Here is a 26523-nt window from a genome sequence, read left to right as displayed (position 1 = left end):
TATGCATACATGTACCTACACACCATATGTATACATGTACATGTATCTACACACCATATGTATACATGTACCCACATACCATATGTAAACATGTACCTACATACCATACGTATACATGTACAATGTACCTAAATACCATATGTATACATGTACCTACACACCATATGTATACATATACCTACACACCATATGTATACATGTACCTACACACCATATGTATACATGTACCTACACACCATATGTATACATGTACCTACACACCATATGTATACATGTACCTACACACCATATGTATACATGTACCTACACACCATATGTATACATGTACCTACACACCATATGTATACATGTACCTACACACCATATGTATACATGTACCTACACACCATATGTATACATGTACCTACACACCATATGTATACATGTACCTACATACCATATGTATACATGTACCTACACACCATATGTATACATGTACCTACATACCATATGTATACATGTACCTACACACCATATGTATACATGTACCTACACACCATATGTATACATGTACCTACACACCATATGTATACAATGTACCTACACACCATATGTATACATGTACCTACACACCATATGTATACATGTACCTACACACCATATGTATACATGTACCTACACACCATATGTATACATGTACCTACACACCATATGTATACATGTACCTACACACCATATGTATACATGTACCTACACACCATATGTATACATGTACCTACATACCATATGTATACATACCTCGGCATTAAACTACACAAATCAGGTAAATTCATCGGAGCACAAGTAGACCTCAGAGCTAGAGCAATGAAGGCATGTTTCAAAATGAAACAAATGCTATTCTCAGAATAACTAATTCCAATCAAAACATACTTAAAAATGTTTGATGCAACTGTAAAACCAATTATGTTTTACTGCAGTGAAATTTAGACAAGCGAGAACGTCAACAAATCGCATCTTATGGCAAATCTGTCTACACCAATGGAAAAAGTACAAATACATTTCTGCAAATACCTTCTAAAAGTAAATAGCAAAGCAGGTACCGGTAATTTGGCAAGCCTACTAGAGTTGGGAAGATATCCTTTCCTAGCAACAAGCTTAAAATATATGGTCAAATATTGGATCAAAATAAATAATTCTAACCCAAATTCGCTAGTACATGAAGCTTACAATCTTGGAATAAATCTTGATAAAAAAGGAAAAGACAACTGGGTAACAGACATAAAACAAATTTTAGAAAATTCAAATATGAGAAATATTTGGGAAAATCATAAATCTCTTGATGACAAACAAATCACTGAAACAGTAACGCGCAAACTAGAACAATCCTTTGAAATACATAGCACAGAAAAATTACACGATGACAATAAAGGTAAAAACCTATAGGAAAATTAAAACAGAATTTGCATATAACAAGACATGAAATGTCACAGTCCCCGTTATTTGATTATAAAGTGCAGGTAGTACAAGGAACATCTGCAAACAGGTGAATAAATATGTACTTTTTGTGGGTACAACTCATCATAAAGTGATTTCCCATAATCTAGTTTTGTACTGACAACCAAAAGTTTCCTTAGATCCATGTTCAGAATCTCAGAGTACACAAGTGCAACAAAACTATTTGTCATACATGTATACTTGCTCAAGAAACTGCATTCATAAATCTGAGTGAACCTTGATGTACATGACTTCTTTGTTAATCAAGTCTTAGTATATTACCAGGACCTGAGTTTGTTTCAACATCACCACTGGGCATCAGAATCATTCTCATGTTGTCAAATACAATTTGTTATTAATACAGTAAGGTTTATTATATAAAATGTATTCATTGTACATAGAACAACATCTGTTAATTTAAACAATTGTAAAAGCTATGTTTTCAGAGCAAGTACATGTAATAATTAAGAAAGCCAGTAGTGATAAAGGTTGGTCTGCTCATAACCTTCAATGGAGAAGTAACAATAATTGTTCGAAGTCTTTTTAGTGCAGTGACATTATTGCATTTCAATCATTATAAATGGGTATAAAATACTGTAAACCATTTAATTTTCACTTCTAGATATATTCAGGATTTTATGAAATTTGTGTACAACATTTCAATAAAGTCCCTGACACTCCATGTTGTAGGAACCCAGAAAAAATTGCCTTATGAAATTGAAGCAGTTCACAGTACCACTGTAAAAAAAAAAAAAAAAAAGTTTAAAATGGGTATTGTCCAAGATATACACATGTGGGTTCATAAGACATAATATACCAATCTGAGTGGTTCTAGAGATTAATATCACAAGATTTTACTCTCCTTGATTCAATAACAGCCCTATGTATAACGCTGTGTTGATCAGGTGAACTAATTGACAATGGCCCTACAGGTATCGCTATGCAATCACAGTAGTTTTGTATTCTTGCATTTCAACCATGGAAAAATATTTGTTTTTGAGAGTGGCTAAGTTATTAGAAGAAAAACAGAAACTATTTTTTTTAGTATAAATTCTAGTAACTGAAATGCAGGATTGAAAAAGAACAAGACAATACGCAAGATTGATAAACTTTCAGCGAGCACTCCTGAAATTTCAGATCATTGGTACCATGTTTTTTATTGCTCAATCACTTGACCCTGTATGGCACAAGATCGCAAGCTTCTATCATATAATTGGGTTATTTATTTGATGCAACGAAACATGCATTCACAGCAGACGGAAATTCGTTTGGGATGTTACTGGATTTTTGTATTCAGTTTTCCATTTCAACCACCATCATCACTTAGTAAGCTGAGATCGCGCATTGGGATACTGACTGTGCATAAATGCGCAGTGTAGTGCCACCAGAAGACCAATTGTTTGAGAATATTTTGCACCATTACGCCATTTCAAATATTATATTAATTCACAGACAACAAAATAAAGATTTTCAATAACATACAAGTTTTCCCACAATTGATGATTGTATGGCAATTACATGCCTTCGCCAGTTTTACTTTGGAAGAAGTTGGAAACATAACAGAAAAGGGGCTACATGGCTACATCTTGTTTTGTTTTTTGAATTTTAATCAACCATGATTTTTTAATTTTTTTTTTACAAATGTCTATTTTAGAAACAAAAACAATAAATGTGTAGGTAGGCATTTTAACAATTGCACAATTAATATTGGATGAAAACGTCATTACCGATATAAATCATTCTGTTCAAACAATTAAAAATAAGATCACATTTAATTTAGTCAGTTTTCATAATGAAATACATAATAACATGTACTTTTAAATTTGAATAAGGTTCAATGGCCTTTTCATTTAGTGCCAGTTTATACACCATAAAACCTTTGGTTTAGGTGTCACACTCAGAGAAGAGTGAAAGGCCTTTGGTTCATAGGCACTGCGAAATGTTGGAATTGAATCCCCCCAAAAAAATTACATAATTATATGCATTATTTTTTTATAATTTTGTTGATAACGAAAGTAAAGTATGTTCTAAAAGAAGTTTCGAATAAATACAAACACGAATACATTGCTTAGTGGTTAGTACCGGTAGCAAATGATCACGGTAGCACAATCTGGTCATTCTGTGTTTCGCAAGTGAATAACTTACTTGTTTTCGAAATATTGCAATTGTTGATTATTATTCAGTAATGATTATAATAACGCACAAACAATTAATTAGTTGAATTTTTATGAATTGGAAGTAATATTCAACTTAGTTTCATCGTAAACGAATGATTTCGGTCGAATGTAAATGATCGATACCATACAATATCCGCCATGTTCCCATTTACACGTGGCTCATTTAAATATGTTAATGACGATTCAGTGACCTCATGGTGAACGCAACACGGTACTGTAGAGATTCACCGATGTTGTAGGAAGATCTTTATGCTTTGATTTTGACGGGGAAAACAGCATGATTTTTTTTTTAAATCCAAAAATTAGTTGTTTTCAAAAAATAAACTGAGCATTCAAAGAATAATTTAACATTGTTCACAGAAATAACAGCTCATTGTCAAAACGAAGCTTACCCATTCAGGCTATTCACAATAACATCATACTCTTGGATAGGTGTCAATGACTACGGTAATGAAATATCCAAAATATTAAAAAAAAAAAACTGCCGAAAAAACGCCGGGCGATTTCATAGTCCGTTGCAGACTACTTGACCGACCGTCCATACACGTGTTGTCACTGTACATCCGCCATGTTGAATCGCATGAGATCGGCAAAATCTTCATTACAACTAACAGTTTAATGCGCTCACAACATAAAAAATACCAAAAATAATCATAGGCAACCTACTATTATATAATGAATAAATTGATCGATACAGGGACAACCCCCCCCCCCCGAGTTGTGGATATTTCGGAAATCGCGACACAAACAAAAGACCGGATAACGATTTACCGTAGTTGAAAACTATGTCCCCCATGTACAATAATTTGACAGTTTACGAACTAGTTTCGTAGATTGGAGACAATTGCTTGCTTTTTTGGCTTTTCACAAGAATATAAATCTGGCAATCATCATAATATTCATGTCCGTCAGGGAATGTACACCAATCGTACCTCAATATACATTCAATTTTGTTGAAACTGGAGAACTTACCTTTGCAAACACGTCTCTTATGCCGCCTTCTTGAAGTTCTTGAAATCAAATAAACTAGTGAATGAGACCACTGAGCCTAACAGAACACAGGTATAAACAGTACTATAATAAATTGCACGCAATGGAGAAATCACGTGCCGTAATAACAGCAGCGTTACTCACAGATCTAATCTACTGTAAAATATTTTATTTCAGCTGGATTATCATTTGCTGAAAAGACTTTTTCTGGGTGTTTTGTATTGAATTTATTTTCATTGATTTTCGACAAGTTGACTGTAAAATATAAGAAAAGGGTATATTCGCTAGATTTTATTTTAACTGAAACATTCCTCCAGCGAAAATAGCAAAAAAATGTTGCAAGCAAAAATAAAGTATTTTACAGTAATTAATTTATTCTGAGCATGCGCAGACGTTCTGTCAATGTTGCCGGGAGAAGTAATTTTTGATGAAAATCGTGAAAAAGACCCACTTGGGATTTTCAGATCTGAAAAAAAAAATTACGTGCATACTTAGCAGAGACTTGTTCATCAACCTGCCAAGTTTCACTGATATCTGCTGTAGAATTTCTGAGAAAATGTTGGAGACGGAAAAATGGACATAACCTGAATTATAAAGTCCCCTTTTCAGGCTGTGCCTGACCGGGGACTAAAAAATATCTCACAACAATCAAAAATCCAAATCATAGAGCTGCTATGACAAAACTCAGAATAAGTGCTCATACCCTTCAAATCGAAAGGGGCAGATATAATAACATTTTAGCGGAGGACCGAATTTGCTCAGTTTGTGACAAACAGGAAATTGAAAACGAAAAACATTTTTTTCTCAATTGTAATTTATACAAGAAGGAACGAGAAATCATGATAATCAATATTAAATACATTAAAAGCAACTTGGGGACAGATGACGAAAAACTTACAGATATACTAAAAAGTAAAAATGACAAAACAATCATTGAACTAGAAAAATTCATCCACACTTGTTTCAAATTACGACAAGAAAAATCTTAAAATGCCAGATGCCTCAACCAACCACCAAATAATTTAATTTTTTTTTCTTCTTTTCTTTATTCAAATGTCCATGAATGTCTTGTATTTTGTTTTTTTTTGTTTGCTATCTTTTTGTATTACCGGTACTTTATTGTATTTTCAACTAAGATCCCACTCCGGGATACGGTTTCAATAAAGACTATTATGATTATTATTATTATTATTATTATTATTACATGTACCTACATACCATATGTAGTTATGTACCTACATACCATATGTGTACTTCAATCACTTAGTATTACATGTATATACATGTACCTATTCAAATTCTTTGTGAAAAATACTGAGAAATATGTATAAGAATTCTTCCTCCACTTCACTATTATGTAGTTCAGTAATAATAGAAGGGTTTGAGTGATTATCAGGTTTACCTGAATTCTAAAGCATACATGCATGAATGAGCATGTTAGATCAACATACATGTAACAGACAATGTGACCGGTTTGACAGTACATAGTTTATGAAGTCTTATAAAATGGAGATTCTGATTAAAAAAACTTTATTGACTTTTACGTTGTGTACCTATGATATATCATGCTAAGTCATAAATATACAGACCTTACTTCCTTTCAAAGTGTGTGATCTCTCCACTTGCTATAACAATGGTTTAAGTCAATACCCAAACAAGCCAATTAAATTACTCTCTCTATCCATACAATTTTGAAAAGATTTTAATAACGTAGAGCAGTGTCAAGAGCTTTTTTAAGTTCTCAGGCCATTTTTTTAGCCTTTAATACAGGCCAATGCATGAATACTCATACATGTATTTGGGGCCAAGCCCATTATTTTCTATACTGGAAAAGATATTAAAAAAAGGGTGCGTCCTGTGAATCAATCTCAACACTCTCTTCATCAACTATAATTTATATGTTAATTTAAACTGAAAGTGAATACGATATCAAAAAGTCCAATATCCTACCACATGCACATTGCCATCTTGATCACTAGACTCGATATTAATCAAGAGTGTACTCAGCACCAAGGCATTTTTCATGAAGAACATTCAAAGGTATTTATTTTCGAAACTGCTAAAGCGTAAAGAAGAAAAATGGTAACACTGCGCTAGTATGTTAAATGTTTCCAATTCAAAATGTAGCACTATGGGATCCAATTCTCCAAGCCTTGACCGATTTCTGCCCTTAGTGACGTGGTTGAAGGTCCAGAATCAGATTCTTTTATACCTTAATCTGAGAGTTTGTACATTTTTCTATATTCAAAGTTTTGTTTTTTTATTTATTTATATATTTCTTGAGCACAATGGCATAAAGGAGCTGCACCCACTTTCTGTGTAACATTCAGCAATAGAATCATGTGAATGAGATGAGCTATGTAATTCTGCTGAGACGTTCCAGATAAAATGCGAAAAACAAAGCAAAACAATGTTCACAATGATCTGTTCGTCTTTCTACTGTTTTAGATATCACTATATAGATGGTCAAGCATTCATCAAAGGCACACGTTAAGTATACAAGAATATTCAAATTTGCCTGTAGCAGAGACTACTAGTAAATCAGCATATTCTGTCGATGCTTGGAGAATGTATTGGAACAAAAGAAAATCATGTTGCTGCGATACAAACAAATTTTTAATGTTGCTGAACAATGCACAATTTGTAATGTCTTAATTTTCATTTTCAGCCTACATAGTTTTTTGGAATCTGTGTAAAATAAATCAGAATTTTCTCTCCCAAAGTGATATTATAATTAATTTGATATTATTTACAAAAATGTATTAGTATAATACAAAATTTTCTGAGGAAAGACATCTACAGTAATTGCTCTACCAGTAGTGCTTCCATGTAAATTACAAAGTTTGTATATGGTTAAATGTAAAAACATGAAAATTCAGACCAGTTTTAAATAACAAAACATCATACAGCAAAATCAACATCAACAAATCATACTTCAATTATAACAAAATTTACTTGAAGGAATGTGTTTTTGCAATCATCAATAATCTGAAAATGTGGACATTACCATGAAGTAATCTGATTGGTTATTGGCATTCTGGACCAATCAGGTTAGCGGATTTCAGCATTTGTAGGGAGTTGATGGAGAGTGTCAAACATCCTTTCATGATAAAACAAAGTTTACATATAATTCATAGCAAAAAAAGATTTAATATGTTTCGTATCAACCTATGTCTGAATAATAAAAAATGCTATATGAACCTCAGGAAAGTAAGTTATTTTTGTGTTTAATGTTAGACTGCCGACAGTCCTTGGGCGTAATGTAATTGTGTATCCTAGACATTGAAACCCTGAAGCATTTTGATATGCCAATCGAGCAATTTTAACAATTTCCTACTGGAGCGTCCCCTGTATAAATAGTTTTCTACTCTCCAAAAATTGACAATGGTACTAGCACAGAATGGACTTCCTGTTCAGCGCGTCTTTGATTGTTTTGCAATGTTTACGCCACTGTACAAAAATATCCAAACTAGCAAATTTGACAACATTCACTAGAGCGTTTTAATATTGGTATTTTTGTTCTGATTTGTAGGAATCTGAAAAACGCGTTTCACAACTTGTCTCTTATTTAGTTTTATGATGCATTCAAGATGTACATGCAAGTAAATATAGTAAATATCGTATTTATTTAATTAGCACGTGTGCGCGCCAGCTGACTGTGGTTTTAGGATAGTGAGAATAGAAGCAAATAGATGGAAATAACAGTTACATCACTCATGAAGATTGATGATTTTATTGCTGGCCGGGATAGATGTATTTAGTGTTCATTTCTATGCAATATTTCTACACTTGCAATTCTCAATTTCGATGTGTAAAATCATATCGCTGCTGTGGACGGCGACGGCTGACAGATTGTTTTGGTTCTGCAGCTCTCTTGGCATGGGCAACTGATTTTTACTTGGTCGTATTTTGTATATACCAGTCAGACACTGACATCAAGTATGATCAAAGAAAGCTTAGAAAAAACTCCTGTGTGCTGAGAGTATTGAAGACACATTAAAAATTAATTCAAAACTACTTGTACATGAGATATTGATGGAAAAGCTGAAAACTAATTATGTAAATCAGGTAACTAATATGAACAGAACAGAACAAAAAAATTATGAATTATTATGTTAATTAGAGAATTAATATGAACAAATTTTAACCCAAAGTTAATCAGGCCTGTCTATTGTCCTAGAGCATTTATGCACCAAATTTTATTCAAATGTGATGATCAGTAATTGAGATATCAGTGTTAATTAATTATATTAATTAGGTGATTAATAAGCATAGATATTTACCAAAAACTAATTTGGTTTATGCATAGTTCTCTTTAAAAGTTTCATTAAAATCCAATTTGTGGTTCTTTATATATCAGTGGAACATTATGCAAATTAGGTAATTAATATCCAATTAAAACTAATCTGGTCTCTGCATAATCCTAGAAGATCTATGTAGCAAGTCTCATTGAAATATGATGATTACTACTTGATATATCAAAAGCTGAAAATTAATTAATTATGCAAATTAGGTAATTAATATGTACTCATATTACCCTAAAAACTATCAGGTCTGTGCAGTGTCCTATGACATCTATGTACCAAGTGTCATTGAAATGTAATGATTACTACTTGAAATATCAAAAGCTGAAAATTAATTAATTATGCAAATTAGCTAATTAATATATACTGATATTACCCTAAAAACTATCAGGTCTGTGCAGTGTCCTATGACATCTATGTACCAAATTTCATTGAAATATGATGATTACTACATGATATATCAAAAGCTGAAAATTAATTAATTATGCTAATTAGGTATTTAATATGTACTCGTATTACTCTAAAAACTATCAGGTCTGTGCAGTGTCCTATGACATCTATGTACCAAGTGTCATTGAAATGTGATGATTACTACTTGAAATATCAAAAGCTGAAATTTAATTAATTATGCAAATTAGCTAATTAATATATACTCATATTATCCTAAAAACTACCAGATCTGTGCAGTGTCCTATGACATCTATGTACCAAGTGTCATTGAAATGTGATGATTACTACTTGAAATATCAAAAGCTGAAAATTAATTAATTATGCAAATTAGCTAATTAATATATACTGATATTACCCTAAAAACTATCAGGTCTGTGCAGTGTCCTATGACATCTATGTACCAAATTTCATTGAAATGTGATGATTACTACTTGAAATATCAAAAGCTGAAAATTAATTAATTATGCAAATTAGGTTATTAATGTGTACTCATATTACCCTAAAAACTATCAGGTATGTGCAGCGTCCTATGACATCTATGTACCAGGTTTCATTGAAATGTGACAATTACTACTTGAAATATCAAAAGCTGAAAATTAATTATGCTAATTAGGTAATTAATATCTACTGATATTACCCTAAAAACTATGAGGTTTGTGCAGTGTCCTATGACATCTATGTACCAAGTTTTATTGAAATGTGATGATTAGTACCTGAGATATCAGTGGAAAAGTCAAAAATTGATTAATCATTATGCAAATTAGGTAATTAATATTGGACAGATTTTTACCCAAAACTAATCTGTGCATTAGTTTGGAGCATCTGTGTGCCAAATTTCATCAAAATCCAATGAGTGAGTCTTTAGATATCAGTGGAACAGTCATGGAACAGCTAGAAATCAGCTAAATATCATGCAAATTAGGTAATTAATATGCATGGATTTTTACCAAAACCTAATCAAATCTGCGCATTGGCCCAGAGCATCTATGCACCAAGTTTCATCAAAAACTGATGTATGGTTCTTGAGATATCAGTGGAACAGGCGGACACACACACACACACACACACACAGACAGACACACATACAGACACACTAACTGCAAAGACTCCCTTTTTGTGCTTCGCACACGGGAGTCAAAAACGGGCCAGGACATAGTCAACATGGGATTCTGAAGGTCCTGGAGAAAGCGTCATCGTACAACATAAATAAACAAAATTTACATTACAATCTCATGCTTCCGAACAATCCAATTTTTATGCTGGAGAACTAAGTAAACATGTACAAGTAATAACTACGATAAACTGCAAAGTGGGAATAAAATACCTATTTAACCGTTGTTGATTTTTGTACAAAATTCCAAGAACACAAAACAACTGATAACAATCGACAAAAAACAACTCCTGAGTACACTACTCAGTCACTGTAGTCACACCAGTAAGAAAAAGATACTGTGGAACTCATGGCAAAAGTAAATACAAAATACAAATAAATGTCAATGAATACAATATCTATAACAAAAATTGTAGTTTGCAGCCTCCATGACAAATTCACAATCTCTAATATTGCAAAACCGTCAGTTGTGAACTTTAAATCTCATTAGGATTTCCACATGAAGTTACGCAGATCGAAAAAAAATGCAATATTAAGAAAAGAAAAAATAATGCTTTTTTGTCAAGGCTATACTAAATTCTCTTATTTTGGAGGTATTTTTGTATACATTAAAATTATCAAAACTCAAATGTAATCATAGTACAAATGTAAAGTCAACAAAATTATTGAGTGATTTTGAATTTGTTGGAAATGTAGCCAAAATGCTGTGACATTGCCTAATAGGTGGTAGGAATTGCAAGCGTGTCAGTAACTATATACAGTTGGCCAAACCTGCAACGTAAACCTACAATGTATATGAATGAATGAATAAATGAACTTTATTGTTCCCGTGTAAAAAAGAGTAGGTTACATAGGGTGTTTGCAACAATAAATTTGATTGTAAAATTTTACAAATTGTTGCTGTTTGTGTTTTGAGGATTTTTCTTTTCAGAAGAAAATCTAATGATGCTTCCTGTAATATGATTTTAAGATTAATGAACCAACTATTTGATATAGATGACTTTTTCTGTTCATAGAATGCTTGTTTAGTTAGATTAACATCTGGTAATTCTACGATATGCAGCCAATATTTATTATTTGTTTTTTGATGTCAATTAAATGAGGATATTGCCCCAATTCTGCTTAAGCTGCTAGATTACATGAGGTCCTGTTAATCTGCAAGATTTGCTTAAAAAACTTCAAATGAATTTTTTCTATCGTGTTTTTTTCCCATTTGTTGTTGTTGATGAAACTTTGTCCCCATACCTCTGATCCATACAGAAGGATGGGTTTTATAAAAGCATTAAATAAATGTAAAAAAAGTTTAATATTTTTATTATCCCATAGTATTTTGTTCATAGCAAAAAGTGCTTTTCCAGCTTTCTCTGCTATATTGGCTGTTGCCTCATTGAAATTACCATTTGAACTGAAAATAATCCCTAAATAAATATACTGTTTATTACATTTAATGCATTGGTTGCCAATAGTAAAAAAGTATCTTTTTTGCAGTGGTGATTTATTGAAAATAACAATTTCAGTTTTAGATATGTTTATTTTAAGTTGCCAATTTGAGCAATATTGTTCAAGTTCATTCAAAGCTTGCTGAAGTCCATCTGATGTTGTGGAAATGAGAGCCATATATATATTAATGAGTTTCCTGGTGTATTATTCAATGTTGGTGGTTCTGTGTTTATTTTGTCATGGCGGTCTTTAATATCATTAATGAAAACATTAAATAATTTTGGACTAATCACACAGCCTTGTTTCACCCCTTTTGTAACATCAAAACTCTGGGTAATTAAATTTGATATTTTTATATGTGCTTTAGTATTGGAGTACATATTTTTAATGAGACAGTAAACCCTTCCATTGATAACATGTACAAAGCCCAAAATAGAATTAGAAAATAGACACTGTAATAAATGTAACACTAAAGCATTAGGAGATGAAAAACATTTCCTGCTATTTTGTACTGGCTATATAGAACAAAGAAAAAAACTGTTTGATGAGTGTTCAATAAATATTTACACAATGGATGTGAATTCCATATTTAAAAAGATTATGGAGAATAATATAGCTTTAGCAAAATACTTAAAGAGCACAATTTTTAAAACCACAGAAAGTAATTAATTTATTTTTTTATTTTATTTTACTAACATTTTATTTTTATCTCTTATGTATTGTATGTATTTATGTTCCTTACCATACAAAAACCCTCTGAAGGTTTTTTAGTAGTGTAATAAAGTTATTAATTTTTGTATAAGAAGTTTGTAAAAAAGTCCTATTCTTCAAATTGAATCAAAAGCATTAGCAAAATCAACAAAACATACAAAAAGCCCCTTTTTCTTACATAATTGTTTTGAAATTAGAGTTTTTAAGACAAAAAATATGATCAATAGTATGATGGTTCTTTCTAAAACCAGCTTGGTTATTATAGATTAGTTTGTTCTCTTAAATATAGTTATTAAGTCGAGAATTTATTATGCTACAAAACAGTTTACCAATACAACTAGATACAGATATTCCTCTGTAGTTTTGGGGATCATGTTTGTCACCTTTTTTATATAAATGTGTAATTATACTGGTACTCCAAATATCCGGAAATATTGAAGATTCATGAATTAAATTAAATAATTTAACTAGAAGATCAATTAAGAAATTACAACTGTATTTCAAAAGTTCAATACATAAACCATCCAATATACCGCACGTCGATGTCAACATCTTGCACACAAACACAGAAATTGACTCTGCCCAATATCGTCAAGCTGACCAAAAAAATGGGACGAATGTGAACTGGGACGAATGTGTTGGAACGAATGTTAAGTGCATTGGGACGAATTGACTGTGAATCGCCCCTCCAGTATCCCTCCTCCATATACCCACAGTTTTTGAGGGAGTGTGATATACTCCTCTTTGAGTCATCAATAATTATTAATAATAACTTTATTACACTACTAGTACTATGCCATCAGAGGGCGCAGTATGGGAAAATAAAATACAAATCATATAAAATACATGAGGTGGCTGAAGTGTTAGGGTTCAGGCACAGTCCCTCTATCAGGGACTGTGATAGAGGGACTGTGGTTCAGGTTAGCGGTGACGGGGGCATTATGGAACTCTTTTCTAAAATAAAATAATGCACCACCCTACCTTTGCTACTGGATTGACTCTTAATTACGCGAGACATCACAATGGAGTACATCTACATACAGGATACAGACTGTCATACATTGTATACATACAATCACCGCCATTGCATTGTGTAATATTTTCAAATTTCCCCCTCGCGGTCTCGCTTCAGAAGGTCATGTGACTAGAAAAAGCGTTGGGAATTTCGAAGCCCGTACGCACTTTTTAATCCCTTCGGGTGTTTGAAAGTGAGACATATAACAATAGTCAAATTTTAATATTCATTATAATATTTTCTGATACATTTATTGTGGAAATGAAAAGTATTTCACCCACTCAATTAACTAATCTCGCGAGGTTTCTGTGAGAATTACCTTAGCAACAACTCAAAGATGGTGGACTCTCTGACAACAGATCAGGCCAAACGAATTGCAGATTTGCCGGTAAAACACATTCACACCCTTATTATCAGGGAACTCATTTCAAACACTTTTCTAAGTATCCTTGGACGAAATCTAAAAGACTTCGCCTGCCTAAGTCGCATGTACTTGTAAACAAGTCGAACATCGATATCGTTTGCGTTTGGCGTTTTGCTTACTACAACTGGGTATAGTAATTGTAGCTGAGAATACACGATTAATGATCGTTTCGGGATCTTTGGTGGTTTTCTTGCGGGTGACTGCGGTTTCGAGTACCTGCCTGTTATCACGTCGCCAGCATGATATTAAAGCACGTGCCTGTGTTTACAAAAGCCATGAACGTTATGTACCCGGTACTATTTATGTTATATACATGTTATAATTTACGTCGGATTGGACGTCCATGGATTGTCGCTAAACTAAAACTAACAAAATATTTGGTAGGCAGGTAGCGTTTTTATTTCATTTTATTTTTTTCCCAGTGAACTTATATTTGTTGTTTTGTTATCACAATCAAGCTTTGATTACAAACTTAAGATTAAAACTGCAAAAACAGCATTACAATAATAATAATAATACAGTTTTATTACACCATAATGAAATTACAAATTCATTTTTTGCTGAAAGTAATAAAATGTAAGGTAAAAAGGTAAGTAAAAAACAGAACGTTAAAATAACATAAGATTAGGTAGTAAAATTGCATGTAAGCAATAAAGCATGTAGCACTAGGTGAAGGAAAAAAATATTTAGCACAAGTTTATAAATGCTTACCTCTAAGGCATATTGGTTCATATTGTGATACACAACGAACAATTTATTAACTCATAACAACCTACTGAAGGAGATTAAACGTTACAACAACAAAAATTACAGATAAAAATTAATCAAATTACAATGGCTAATAGTTTAAAGAAAACCAAAAACAGACTAAAATGAAGCTAGTAACGGAAATATATAATAAAGTAAAATGAAACACCAACAAAAAAACTATAAACTGAATATAAAAACAAGAACCCAATGAACACATAATGGGTATAAAAAAAAAAGTCAATGACTAAGTAGGTGCTGCTGTCTAATAACAAAGCTGTATTACACAAGCATTTTTCAAATCATGGACCTTAGACATACCACTGTACAGTGCATTTACTACCATTAGAGAATTGTACATGTATAATATATATTACTAGACTACATTTTTATCCAAGAATCTGCTTTTGCGAATCCATATTGAATCGCCATATCTATCAAATATTTGTATCATAGACACTTGTCTTACTACTAGTAGTACTCTTGACAAGGGAAGAAACACAATGGCAAAAAAAACAATGTAATACAATTTTATGTATGTACAAAACAATGATGTTGGCATATAAAGTGGGTATGAAAAGTAAAAGAATTTAAAATCCAGATATGATAAATATTTACTTATGTCCAGGAGGAATCAAAACGCTGACCAAATGAAATCTTAAAGCTTATGCAATGATACAAAGCCAAGTGAAAAATAAAATTTCTGCACATCTGTAATCCAGATAGAGGTTTTGACCTCAAGAGAGCATTACCCTGAATGTTGAATATTTGTTTTATTTTTAAATTCCAATATGGCATAGTGAACACTGTTTTTCTTTTTTGTGTGTGAAATACCTACCGGGTAGTTTATATATATATCAATAATGTGACAACAAAAAATCGTAATGGCAAAATGGCAATGAAAAACATGTTTTTACGCATAATGATGGCGACCAAACCAAATGACTGATCAAAATTATTATTTTCAAATCGATTGGTTAAAGCACTGATGAAAAACAAATGCTCAAAATTGTTGCCATTTTTGCTAGGAATCAAATAATAATTTTTCTGCTGTCGGAAGTAGTTAAGTATAGAGATGCAACATGTTAAATTTCAAATCAGCTAACTGTGGCATCATTATAAAATTACTTTCTGTTTAGAAGAAATCTAAAATGGTAATTACCAAATTTCGAATCAATGTGATTTTCAAGCATTTTTTTCTGTTTTTACTCTTTTTTCAGTATATTCGATGTGATGGGAAAAGTCCCTAAAGTTTTTATTTGTGAAATACCATAGGTATCCTACATTTATATACCAGTAATGCTACAACATAAATCAGAATGCGTAGACCCTCAGACAGGGTTCAAAATTGTCAATTCCGGTTTTACTTCATTCCAAGATGGCTGACAAGGTAGTGGAGGAAACTGTTCAGCATTTTTCACTACACACATTCAATTCAAGTAAAGACCTACAAGTTGACAAAACTTCATAAGTGCTTAATTCATTGCAGAAAATGAAGAAGTAAAGACAAAACAATAGTATTCAATTTTATGCTAAATTTGATCGATTGCATCTGAAATTAAACAGTTGGGAACCCCTACTCAAAAATAGGCTACGGTAATTTAATTGTTCACAATAATGACGATGACAGCCAGGCTATTAGTCTATAAACTTGTAAGATAGAATCATCACTAATTTTGAACAGGTTTATATATGTTAAATATAAAAATGTCCAAGCATAAATGAAATGTATTGTATCCTTTTTGACTAATTGGATCTGTGGATAATACAAAGTCAATGCACATTGATTTGTTTAAATCACATGAGAATGTAAAATGCTCTAATTTCCAATATAGATAGCGTCCCATGTCTCAGGGCTCGAAATTAGTGGTAGCCCCGTGTCCACTGACTACCAGTTTCTTTCTTGGGGCTACCACTTTTCAAATTCGGTAGCCCAATTGGGCTACCAAAAATCCGGGATGAGACAGTGTTTACTCTAGGATGCGCGATTGCCCGCCTACTACACACACCCTTAAAATATTCTCCGAGGGCAAAAATCACCCTTTTCCTCACTGCCCATTGAATTTTTTTTATCATGGCCTGTGCGTGTATTGGACTGTGACATGCCAACTAGCTTGATGATACAAATAATAATCACCCTCCCATATATTTCGTTTAAAATTGTGCGTCCTTATATTTAAAGAACATTACCTTCTTCGGGTATGTCGGGGTGACGCGTTAAGCAACTTGCCGAAGCAACAATGCATTGTCTTTCCCGTTTGTTGCGTGATTTAATTAATTATTTTGCTCGTCCAATTTTTGATTATTACTCAGTAGTGATTATATTAACATATAAAGAAATAAATTCGTTGAATTGTTATGAAATGCAATATAGTTTCATCGTAAGAGAATGATTCCAAATGCATATTAAACACTTGATGCTGGAGAATATCCGCAATGCTTTGACCTGGGACAGAGTTCTTTGACCTGATAAACGCAAATTAACCAATCAAAATCGTGGATGATGCCAACGTGCTCATAGCTCATTTAAATAAGTTAATGTTATTGAACGCATCACAGAAGAGATTTGCCGATATTGTAGTACGATCTTTTGGCTTGGATTTAGATGGGAAAATCATCTACACAGAGTCTTTAACAAATGAACATTGGTCAACTTTCCAGTACTGAACTGTACGTGTATAGACTAATACATTTTATGCGATGTTTTGACAAACTACAAAGGCTGCCTTCTTTGTGTTGTATTTTGCTATACCATAATTACCTTTGTGTGATGTTATGCAATAAAGGTAAAATAAAAAATTATCAAAACAATATTATGTAATTAATCTATGTAGATGCACGGCAAGTGATTACAATGGATCACATAATTAATTTGCATATATTTTTTTACCAATACCCACAGAATATTATACTAAACAGTATATTTCATCATGTATTGATGCTATGTATTCATGAATTGTGTCTCCTTTCAATGTTTATTTTTATAATCTAGTGTTTCCATAATATGTTTTTCTATGCTGCACATTTATAGAAGCAATCTGCCAGGCTAAAATTAGCCAAATATCTTAAATGGAAGATGGATGAATTTGATGAGGAGCTCAATATGAGAGAATCCATTCTCTTAGATTATTACTATGACAACATAATCTTTGCCGTTAATCAGGGATTTCCATGGAGTCAAGTTTGTGAGATATTTCAACTGTCAAAGGAAATACACAAAGAAACCAAAGGTGAGTATGTATGTTGCATGTGCTAGGCCTATCATAGTTCCTCTACTATAAATGCATCCACTTCTTTGCTAGGCCTGATAAGGACTATCATAGTTTTTCTACTAGAAATGCACAAACTCCTTTGCTAGGCCTGACAATGACTATCATAGATCTTCTACTAGAAATGCACACACTTCTTTGCTAGGCCTGATAAGGACTGTCATAGTTCCTCTACTAAAAATGCACACACTTCTTTGCTAGGCCTGATAAGGACTATAACAGTTCCTCTACTAGAAATGCACACACTTCGTTGCTAGGCCTGATAAGGACTATCATAGTTCCTCTACTAGAAATGCACACACTTCTTTGCTAGGCCTGATAAGGACTGTCATATAGTTCCTCTACTAGAAATGCACACACTTCTTTGCTAGGCCTGATAAGGACTATCATAGTTCCTCTCCTAGAAATGCACACACTTCTTTGCTAGGCCTGATAAGGACTGTCATATAGTTCCTCTACTAGAAATGCACACACTTCTTTGCTAGGCCTGATAAGGACTATCATAGTTCCTCTCCTAGAAATGCACACACTTCTTTGCTAGGCCTGATAAGGACTGTCATAGTTCCTCTACTAGAAATGCACACACTTCTTTGCTAGGCCTGATAAGGACTATCATAATTCCTCTACTAGAAATGCACACACTTCTTTGCTAGGCCTGATAAGGACTGTCATAGTTCCTCTACTAGAAATGCACAAACTTCTTTGCTAGGCCTGATAATGACTGTCACAGTTCCTCTACTAGAAATGCACACACTTCTTTGCTAGGCCTGATAAGGATTATAACAGTTCCTCTACTAGAAATGCACACACTTCTTTGCTAGGCCTGATAAGGACTGTCACAGTTCTTCTACTAGAAATGCACACACTTCTTTGCTAGGCCTGATAAGGACTATCATAGTTCCTCTACTAGAAATGCACACACTGCTTTGCTAGGCCTGACAATGACTATCATAGTTCTTCTACTAGAAATGCACACACTTCTTTGCTAGGCCTGATAAGGACTGTCTTTGATTGGCCTGATAAGGACTATCATAGTTCCTCTACTAGAAATGCACACACTTCTTTGCTCGGCCTGATAAGGACTATCATAGTTCCTCTACTAGAAATGCACACATTTCTTTGCTAGACCTGATAGGGATTATCATAGTTCTTCTACTAGAAATGCACACACTTCGTTGCTAGGCCTGATAAGGACTGTCATAGTTCCTCTACTAGAAATGCACACACTTCTTTGCTAGGTCTGATAAGGACTGTCATAATTCCTCTACTGGAAATGCACACACTTCTTTGCTAGGTCTGATAATGACTGTCACAGTTCTTCTACTAGAAATGCACACACTTCTTTGCTAGGCCTGATAATGACTATAACAGTTCCTCTACTAGAAATGCACACACTTCTTTGCTAGGCCTGATAAGGACTATCATAGTTCCTCTACTAGAAATTCACACACTTCTTTGCTAGGTCTGATAAGGACTGTCATAGTTCCTCTACTAGAAATGCACACACTTCTTTGCTAGGCCTGATAAGGACTGTCACAGTTCCTCTACTAGAAATGCACACACTTCTTTGCTAGGCCTGACAAGGACTGTCATAGTTCCTCTACTAGAAATGCACACACTTCTTTGCTAGGCCTGATAAGGACTGTCATAGTTCCTCTACTAGAAATTCACACACTTCTTTGCTAGGTCTGATAAGGACTGTCATAATTCCTCTACTGGAAATGCACACACTTCTTTGCTAGGCCTGATAAGGACTATCATAGTTCCTCTACTAGAAATGCACACACTTCTTTGCTAGGTCTGATAAGGACTGTCATAGTTCCTCTACTAGAAATGCACACACTTCTTTGCTAGGTCTGATCATGGAAGGTACTAACGGAAGGAGCCACGACGCCAATCAAGTGGCCACTTAAGCCTCTTAACTGGCTTATTTCCTTTTGTTTCAACCCAAATTAATCCTGATAAGGCCATTGTCTAGCTCATCTTTGATGTCCATGATAGTTTGCGATTGTTTACACAAGTAACGAGTTAGCGGAGTATGATACAACCCCGCCATTTTTTTAATGTGACTATAAAATATATGCGCATTATGAAACTACGGTTATCACACATGCGCACTGGGTTTGTTTAGGTGTAAAAGGTCAAAATACGTATTTCACAACCGGAAATTCAACTGATGAATGTTTGACTTCACAAATTTCCCATGTTTTAAATATTAGCAACTGTAACTAGAACAAGATTTCGAGTGCATACAGCAACAATTCCTTAGGACTCCTAAGAAATATTATCACAGAGAAAGTGTCTAGGCATGCTCTTCTTTCGATACTATCTTTTCTGTTGGTGTTCGCCGATGTCCGGTGGTCAAAAATTTTGACAGGTTTGGGCGCCAAACCCACGCACTGACAATGGTACCATTGAATAATGCAATCGTCACAAGCAATCATTGATTAACTCTCATTACCATTACAAATACAAAATTCACGATATTTCATCAGAGTTTCTTCAATCAATGTTATATCTGACAATTTTCCATTAAGTTCGCCATTTTCAATATTGTACATGCAAGGTACGACTATCGCTTCCGAACATGCTCCGAATATTACCGAATGCTCGAGATTAGCATAACCCATTGTACGAAGGTGTTAAAAGCTAACAAGAACAATGTTTGTGAACAAACATTGACAAACGATCATGGGGTAAAGCTAAAACAATAGCGTCGTGGCTCCTTCCGTTAGTACCTTCCATGGTCTGATAATGACTATCATAGTTCCTCTACTAGATATGCACACACTTCTTGAAATTCATCAATTTATGCATTTACTACATGACATGAAAAGAAAGCAGAAATATAAACTTGTATTTTCCTCTTCGCTTACTTCTATACTCTGCTCTGATTCAAATCGCTGACCCATTTCAGTTTAGTTTACTATTTATCTAACAGGGACTCATTTAAGGTAGCGAGACTATTATTTGTGTTGAAAATTACGATTTTCACATTTATTTATTAATTGATGAAATGCACTATAAACTTTCATCTGATCAAGTCATCGTAACCTAGAATGTCATGTAAGTTGGTTAAAATGTTGATTTTCTGAAGGGAAGCAAGGCAACTTCAGTAGTGTTTTCCAAAATCAACAACACAGGTTTAATCTGTGTGCCTATACGCTTCAAAGATTAACTCAAGACAAAGCAATGTTAGGATGTGTTATCAGTAGCTGATTTGAGTGGTTTGTCTCCGCCCCTGTTTATTTCACAGATTAGTCATTTGCATATGAATGAATCAGACACAAGGTCACACAGCCACTGAAAAAAATCATTGATTTTGGTGTTTTCATCTGCCGATTTTATCGAATTGTAGCTATCCCATTCCTTTATTTTTTGGTTTCCAATAGCCTTACACATTTGGATGCCCCCTACACATGTTAAAACAGACCTTGAAGGAAAAACAAATCGTTTGTGCCGATAAACAAGCTTGAAAATCTTTGCTGTGACTTCATGGACGTTTTCTAGGAGTTTATGTTTTTCAAAATACAAGGTCTTTAACAAAAAATAACGTATACTTATTGTCATCGGATTAACACCAAATTTTCACAGCTTTAAGGTGACAATGAGAGGAACTTGAATGTGTCCAGACAAACTATTTCATGGATTATTTACCAATGTGTTGTGGTTTGAGTTGGGGGCAATGCGACTAAAACAGAAATTAAAATTCAGGACACTACTTTTCAAAACGCGCTGCTTGAATAAAACTGACCAGACACATTAAATTTACCAGACTATTGAACAACTAGGAAAAGTGAAAAAAAACCTTCTTATCACCAGCATAAATGCGTAATTATTTTTTTTACAAAAAAAATATTTTTTCACTTTTGATTAAGTAACGCACCGTAGAATGCAGATATGGGCATGGCAAACACATCTTTGAAAAGCTTGAAGTCTGGCGATTCCAAAAATATATACTTTCCTGGGTCTATTTGTAGTCGTTTGGTCATAATTAGAAGATGAAAACAAGTATGCAAATAATAGTTCTGCTACCTTAATTTACTGTTTCCAAGTACAACATATTCTGTCATTTGCCACTCCCACAATTAGATTACCATTTGCGTGGATGTATGTTGGGTTGTAATAGTAAGAAAGCAAAAACAGTGTAGTGTCATATTGTTTACTTAATCGAAAAAAAATTTTCCAATTGCTTAAAATATATAAACAAAATTCCAGATAGCTACAGATTATAATATTTTCTTTCATTTTTAAACATTTCCCTGCTTCTGATAATCAACTTTGCCATAGGAACCATACATGCAAGTGACAGGCTTTATGACCTTCCTGTCACAATAATGGTGTTAACCATTTTCTGTTATTGCCAATTGCCAAAATTATACATAATATTTGTTTTTAATCTCTTTTATAGGACTTGCATTACTAGATGCGATCAAGTTATACACCATCATTTCTCAGAAATACAGTTCTACAGTTGGTGAGAACAACTTGAAAATATTCACCACATATTTCTTCCAAACATTCATGCAACATTACAAATTGTATCAGTTCGTCTTCACCAATGAACGTGAGCCCATGATCACCCAGTACAAGTTACATGTTAACACTCCCTCAGAGTGTCTACCATTCAAGCAAGGAAAAGAATTCCTTGTATGGGACTATGAAAAAAAAATACATGATATGGAGGTGAAGGACAGGGAGAAAAAAGAGGAAATACTCAAGAAACGTGCAGATTTGTTTTCTCTCAAGGATCAAGTTCTGCAGGGTCCATTTCAAGAGGTGGATGCTGATACTACACTGGCAAGAGAGGTAAAATCAGACCCCCACTTGAATCTATTGTTTTATTAGCTCCGCTGTTGACTTTGTCGAGTGGAGCTTATCATATGAGTGATTGTCCATCGTCGTCTGTCGTCCGTCTCAATGTTTTACTTTTTTGACTTCTTCTTGAAAACTATAAGCCTGAATGCTTTGATACTTGGTGTATATGTACCTAGGGTAGACCCCTTTTAGATTTGTTCATTTCATGATGATATCTTCAATTCTCTAATTTTGGTGAATATTTTTGTAATTTTTAGTAAAAAGTGATATTTTCGACTTCTTGTTGAAAACCGCAGGTGCAATGGCTTTGATATTACATATATAGGTACTACATGTGGTCCTCTCTCAGATTTGTTCATTTTGTAATGATATCTGTAATTCTCTAATTTTGGTGAATATTTTTGTCATTTTTGGTAAAAAGTGATATTTTCGACTTCTTGTTGAAAACCGCAAGTGCAATGGCTTTGATATTACATATATAGGTACTACATGTGGTCCTCTCTTAGATTTGTTCAATTCATGATAATATCTTTAATTCTCTAATTTTGATGAATATTTTTGTAATTTTTGGTATAAAGTGATATTTTCGACTTCTTGTTAAAAACCGTAATCCAATTGCTTTGATATTACATATATAGGTACTACATGTGGACCTCTCTCAGATGTGTTCATTTTGTAATGATATCTTTAATTCTCTAATTTTGGTGAATATTTTTGTCATTTTTGGTAAAAAGTGATATTTTCGACTTCTTGTTGAAAACCGCAAGTCCAATTGCTTTGATATTATATATATAGGTACTACATGTGGTCCTCTCTCAGATTTGTTCAATTCATGATGATATCTTCAATCCTCTAATTTTGATGAATATTTTTGGTAAAATGTGATATTTTCGACTTCTTGTAAAAAAGCACAAGTCTGATTGATTTTATATATTACATATATAGGTACTACATGTGGTCCTCTTTTAGATTATTTAATTTTGTGGTGATATCTTCAAATATCTAATTTTGATGATAATTTTTGTCATTTTTGGTGAAAAGTGATATTTTTGAATTCTTGTTAAAAACAGCAAGTCTACATCTTGTTCATTTTCTAATGATATCTTTTGTTATTTAATTGAAATGTGCACTGCTAACAGTGGAGCTATCTCAGCCGACTGGCTGCTTGTATAAACTACCTTCTGTTACATTGATTATTAGAGACCATACCACAATTGCTCTAATACAAGCGAATCTCCCAAAACAATAACTGCATTTTGTACTGGACCATTCATATGCAACTAATTTTGTATAACCTTTCATCAACACATGCATGAATGATGTTATGTTCCAGCATACAATGTATGCAATTTTCAGCAAAAGTGCACTTTTAATAGAGCAAATTCTCTCAGAACCTTGGATTCTATCTCAGGAAATAATGATAATGAGACAGCTGTATCAGATTAGAGATTATCAGAATAAGCATTCGCATCGTACATGCAGTATTAAATCTTGGATAATACCGGTAAATACACTAAATACCGGTACACAAGATTCAACAATTTAAAAACATCCTTTTTCCACCGGACAAGCTCTATGACGGTTGTCACATGAAAATGTAATTGTCCAATAAATTTTAATCTGAGCCAATATTACAAATTACCAGTACTGTTGTATCTACATTAGACTGACAAAGTCAGGAATTCTTTTTTGTTTTACAAAAAAAAAATATAATTAATTGTCAATTTAGCCTTTTTAATGTGTTCGCGAAAACTAGCGTGACTGCAAATCAAATCCCGACTGGACGCATCTGCAGGCGATTCCCTGCGTTGGAGTGAAAACTGGAGTGGAATCACTCCGGTGATTATGCTAATTAAAAGTAGTGCAGCTATCTTATCTATGTTAATGCAGAGGTCTCAGCGATTTTGAAAGACTACTTATACATTTGTTGTATACATTGGACATTTAAATCCACTTGTTTTCAGTAAACATGGATGAAAGTATCGCCTTTGCACTGAGAAAGTTTAAATTATCTATCTGCGATCAAATCGAACCAACCTTTACCATGGAGGTAATGCTTTCACCCACCCACATGAATAATTAATAGCAGTCAAATGCCTGCAGATGCGTCCTGTCGGGATTTCTTTAGCGGTCAGGTTAGTTTTTGCGATCACGCTGAAAGGACTAAAAGAACAATTAATTATTTCTTTTTGTAAAACAAAAAAGAAGTCCTGACTTTGCCAGTCTATATCTACATGTACATCAGGGATTAAGTAGCAGTGTTTAAAACTGAACTTTTTTTCCTAGCAAAATAATACTGCACTACAAATATTGCACATGCATATTGGGTGTGAAAATACCCCAAAAATATGTTTGTGTTTGCCAAATCCAACACTATGTTTTGACATCACAATGCCACTATGACCTTTGTTTGTCCATTGTTTGATTTCATGCATAACACAAGATTTTGCAGTGAACTGAAAATGGTCTACTGGCTGCAAAGGTGGCAATTATAATCAGTGATGCATTCATTGATGCTATTTTGTGATTATCTATATTATATATTACATCAAATTGTAAAATACATTATTTCTTGTTTGTACATGTACGTAGGAGATTGAGAAGCTTATTGATGAAGCAACACTTGCACACTCAATGATAACGCAGAAGAACATAGAAACCAGGATAGAAGAGAAGCATGAATCCTTAGATTACATGTTTGAAAAGATGGCATTGCCACGACCAGCAGCGATGGGTCCTCCTCCAAGAATCAAGTCACCAACTAGGAGTTCTGCCAAGAGTAGGCAGAGTACTCGTGGTGGTAATAAGACAGCCCTGTCCGATAGTGTCAAGTCCCGGGCTCAATCTAAATCATCACTGCGTGGAAAGACACCAAAAACATAGATATAGTTGTGGAACAATGAAGTACATGGTCTTGCTTTTGAAAGCACTACTAAAACATCTGCTGCATGTGCAAATCTTTCTTCTAGCACCATGCTTTCAATAGCTTCTTTAAACTTCCGTGTGCAATTAACTGTAACATCTAAACTCACCATCCTGGTGGATCATCTTTATATTCAATAACTATTATCATGCACTAACAAAAAGACCTTGAATAAGTGCTCCATTGTTCCACAAGTAAGGTGTCTGCCTACTCCTAGGGATTTTCTAGTTTGTGACAAAGTATTTGGAAAAACTTAAGTTTAAGTGTGTGAAAGTCAAGTTATTTAATGAACCATACACTTTTAAAGTTTAATAACACCCATACTTTATGGCCATCTTCACAATATAACTGCTTTTTATAGTAGTCTCTGTTTCAGACAGTCAGAAATCAGGGACTATTACTTTGGTTTCTGTCTGTCCATTCAGACATGCTTCGACCGATCACATTAAAACTTAACACACAAACCATGTATTATGACTTACTTACGCATATCAGTTTTCGTTACCACTTTATCAAGACTGGCTAAATTCTGATACTTGTCTGGGGCTATTCCTTTGAGACAATATCATTTTTTAGCTCCGCTGTCAACGAAGTCGAGCGGAGCTTATAGTATTACTGATTGTCTGTCGTCGCCGTCGCCAACTTTACATTTTCAACTTCTTCTTAAAAAC

At 33.6% G+C, this 26523-nt stretch overlaps 1 protein-coding gene and 1 long non-coding RNA gene across 2 annotated transcripts; one reads left to right on the top strand and one right to left on the bottom strand.

The window, feature by feature from the left end:
* Nucleotides 1-1827: 1827 nt before the first annotated feature.
* Nucleotides 1828-13770, bottom strand: LOC146732314 (uncharacterized). Its single transcript, XR_014927054.1, has 3 exons — nt 13638-13770; nt 4623-4698; nt 1828-2211 (listed from the first exon to the last, which is right to left on the bottom strand). It is a non-coding gene; the product is annotated as an uncharacterized LOC146732314 (long non-coding RNA).
* A 204-nt stretch (nt 13771-13974) lies between these two features.
* On the top strand, nt 13975-26016 carry LOC100378269 (uncharacterized protein C8orf74 homolog). The gene is made up of 4 exons (XM_006816580.3): nt 13975-14059; nt 17874-18072; nt 22523-22920; nt 25522-26016. Exons 1-4 carry the CDS (start codon nt 14009-14011, stop codon nt 25810-25812), a joined length of 939 nt encoding a protein of 312 aa, XP_006816643.3. The 5' UTR covers nt 13975-14008; the 3' UTR covers nt 25813-26016.
* Nucleotides 26017-26523: the final 507 nt, after the last annotated feature.

This window comes from Saccoglossus kowalevskii, chromosome 18 (assembly GCF_978046115.1).
Source record: "Saccoglossus kowalevskii chromosome 18, keSacKowa6.1, whole genome shotgun sequence".
Classification (NCBI taxonomy): domain Eukaryota; kingdom Metazoa; phylum Hemichordata; class Enteropneusta; family Harrimaniidae; genus Saccoglossus; species Saccoglossus kowalevskii.
This window is presented reverse-complemented; position numbering and strand designations above follow the sequence as displayed.

What these genes read in the sequence shown, in the direction of transcription:
- LOC100378269 (XM_006816580.3), top strand. Translation starts at nt 14,009, where the DNA reads ATGGTGGACTCTCTGACAACAGATCAGGCCAAACGAATTGCAGATTTG. An exon ending in AATACACAAAGAAACCAAAG is followed by an intron (nt 18,073 to 22,522) that starts GTGAGTATGTAT and finishes TCTCTTTTATAG; the next exon opens with GACTTGCATTACTAGATGCG. An exon ending in ATACTACACTGGCAAGAGAG is followed by an intron (nt 22,921 to 25,521) that starts GTAAAATCAGAC and finishes ACATGTACGTAG; the next exon opens with GAGATTGAGAAGCTTATTGA.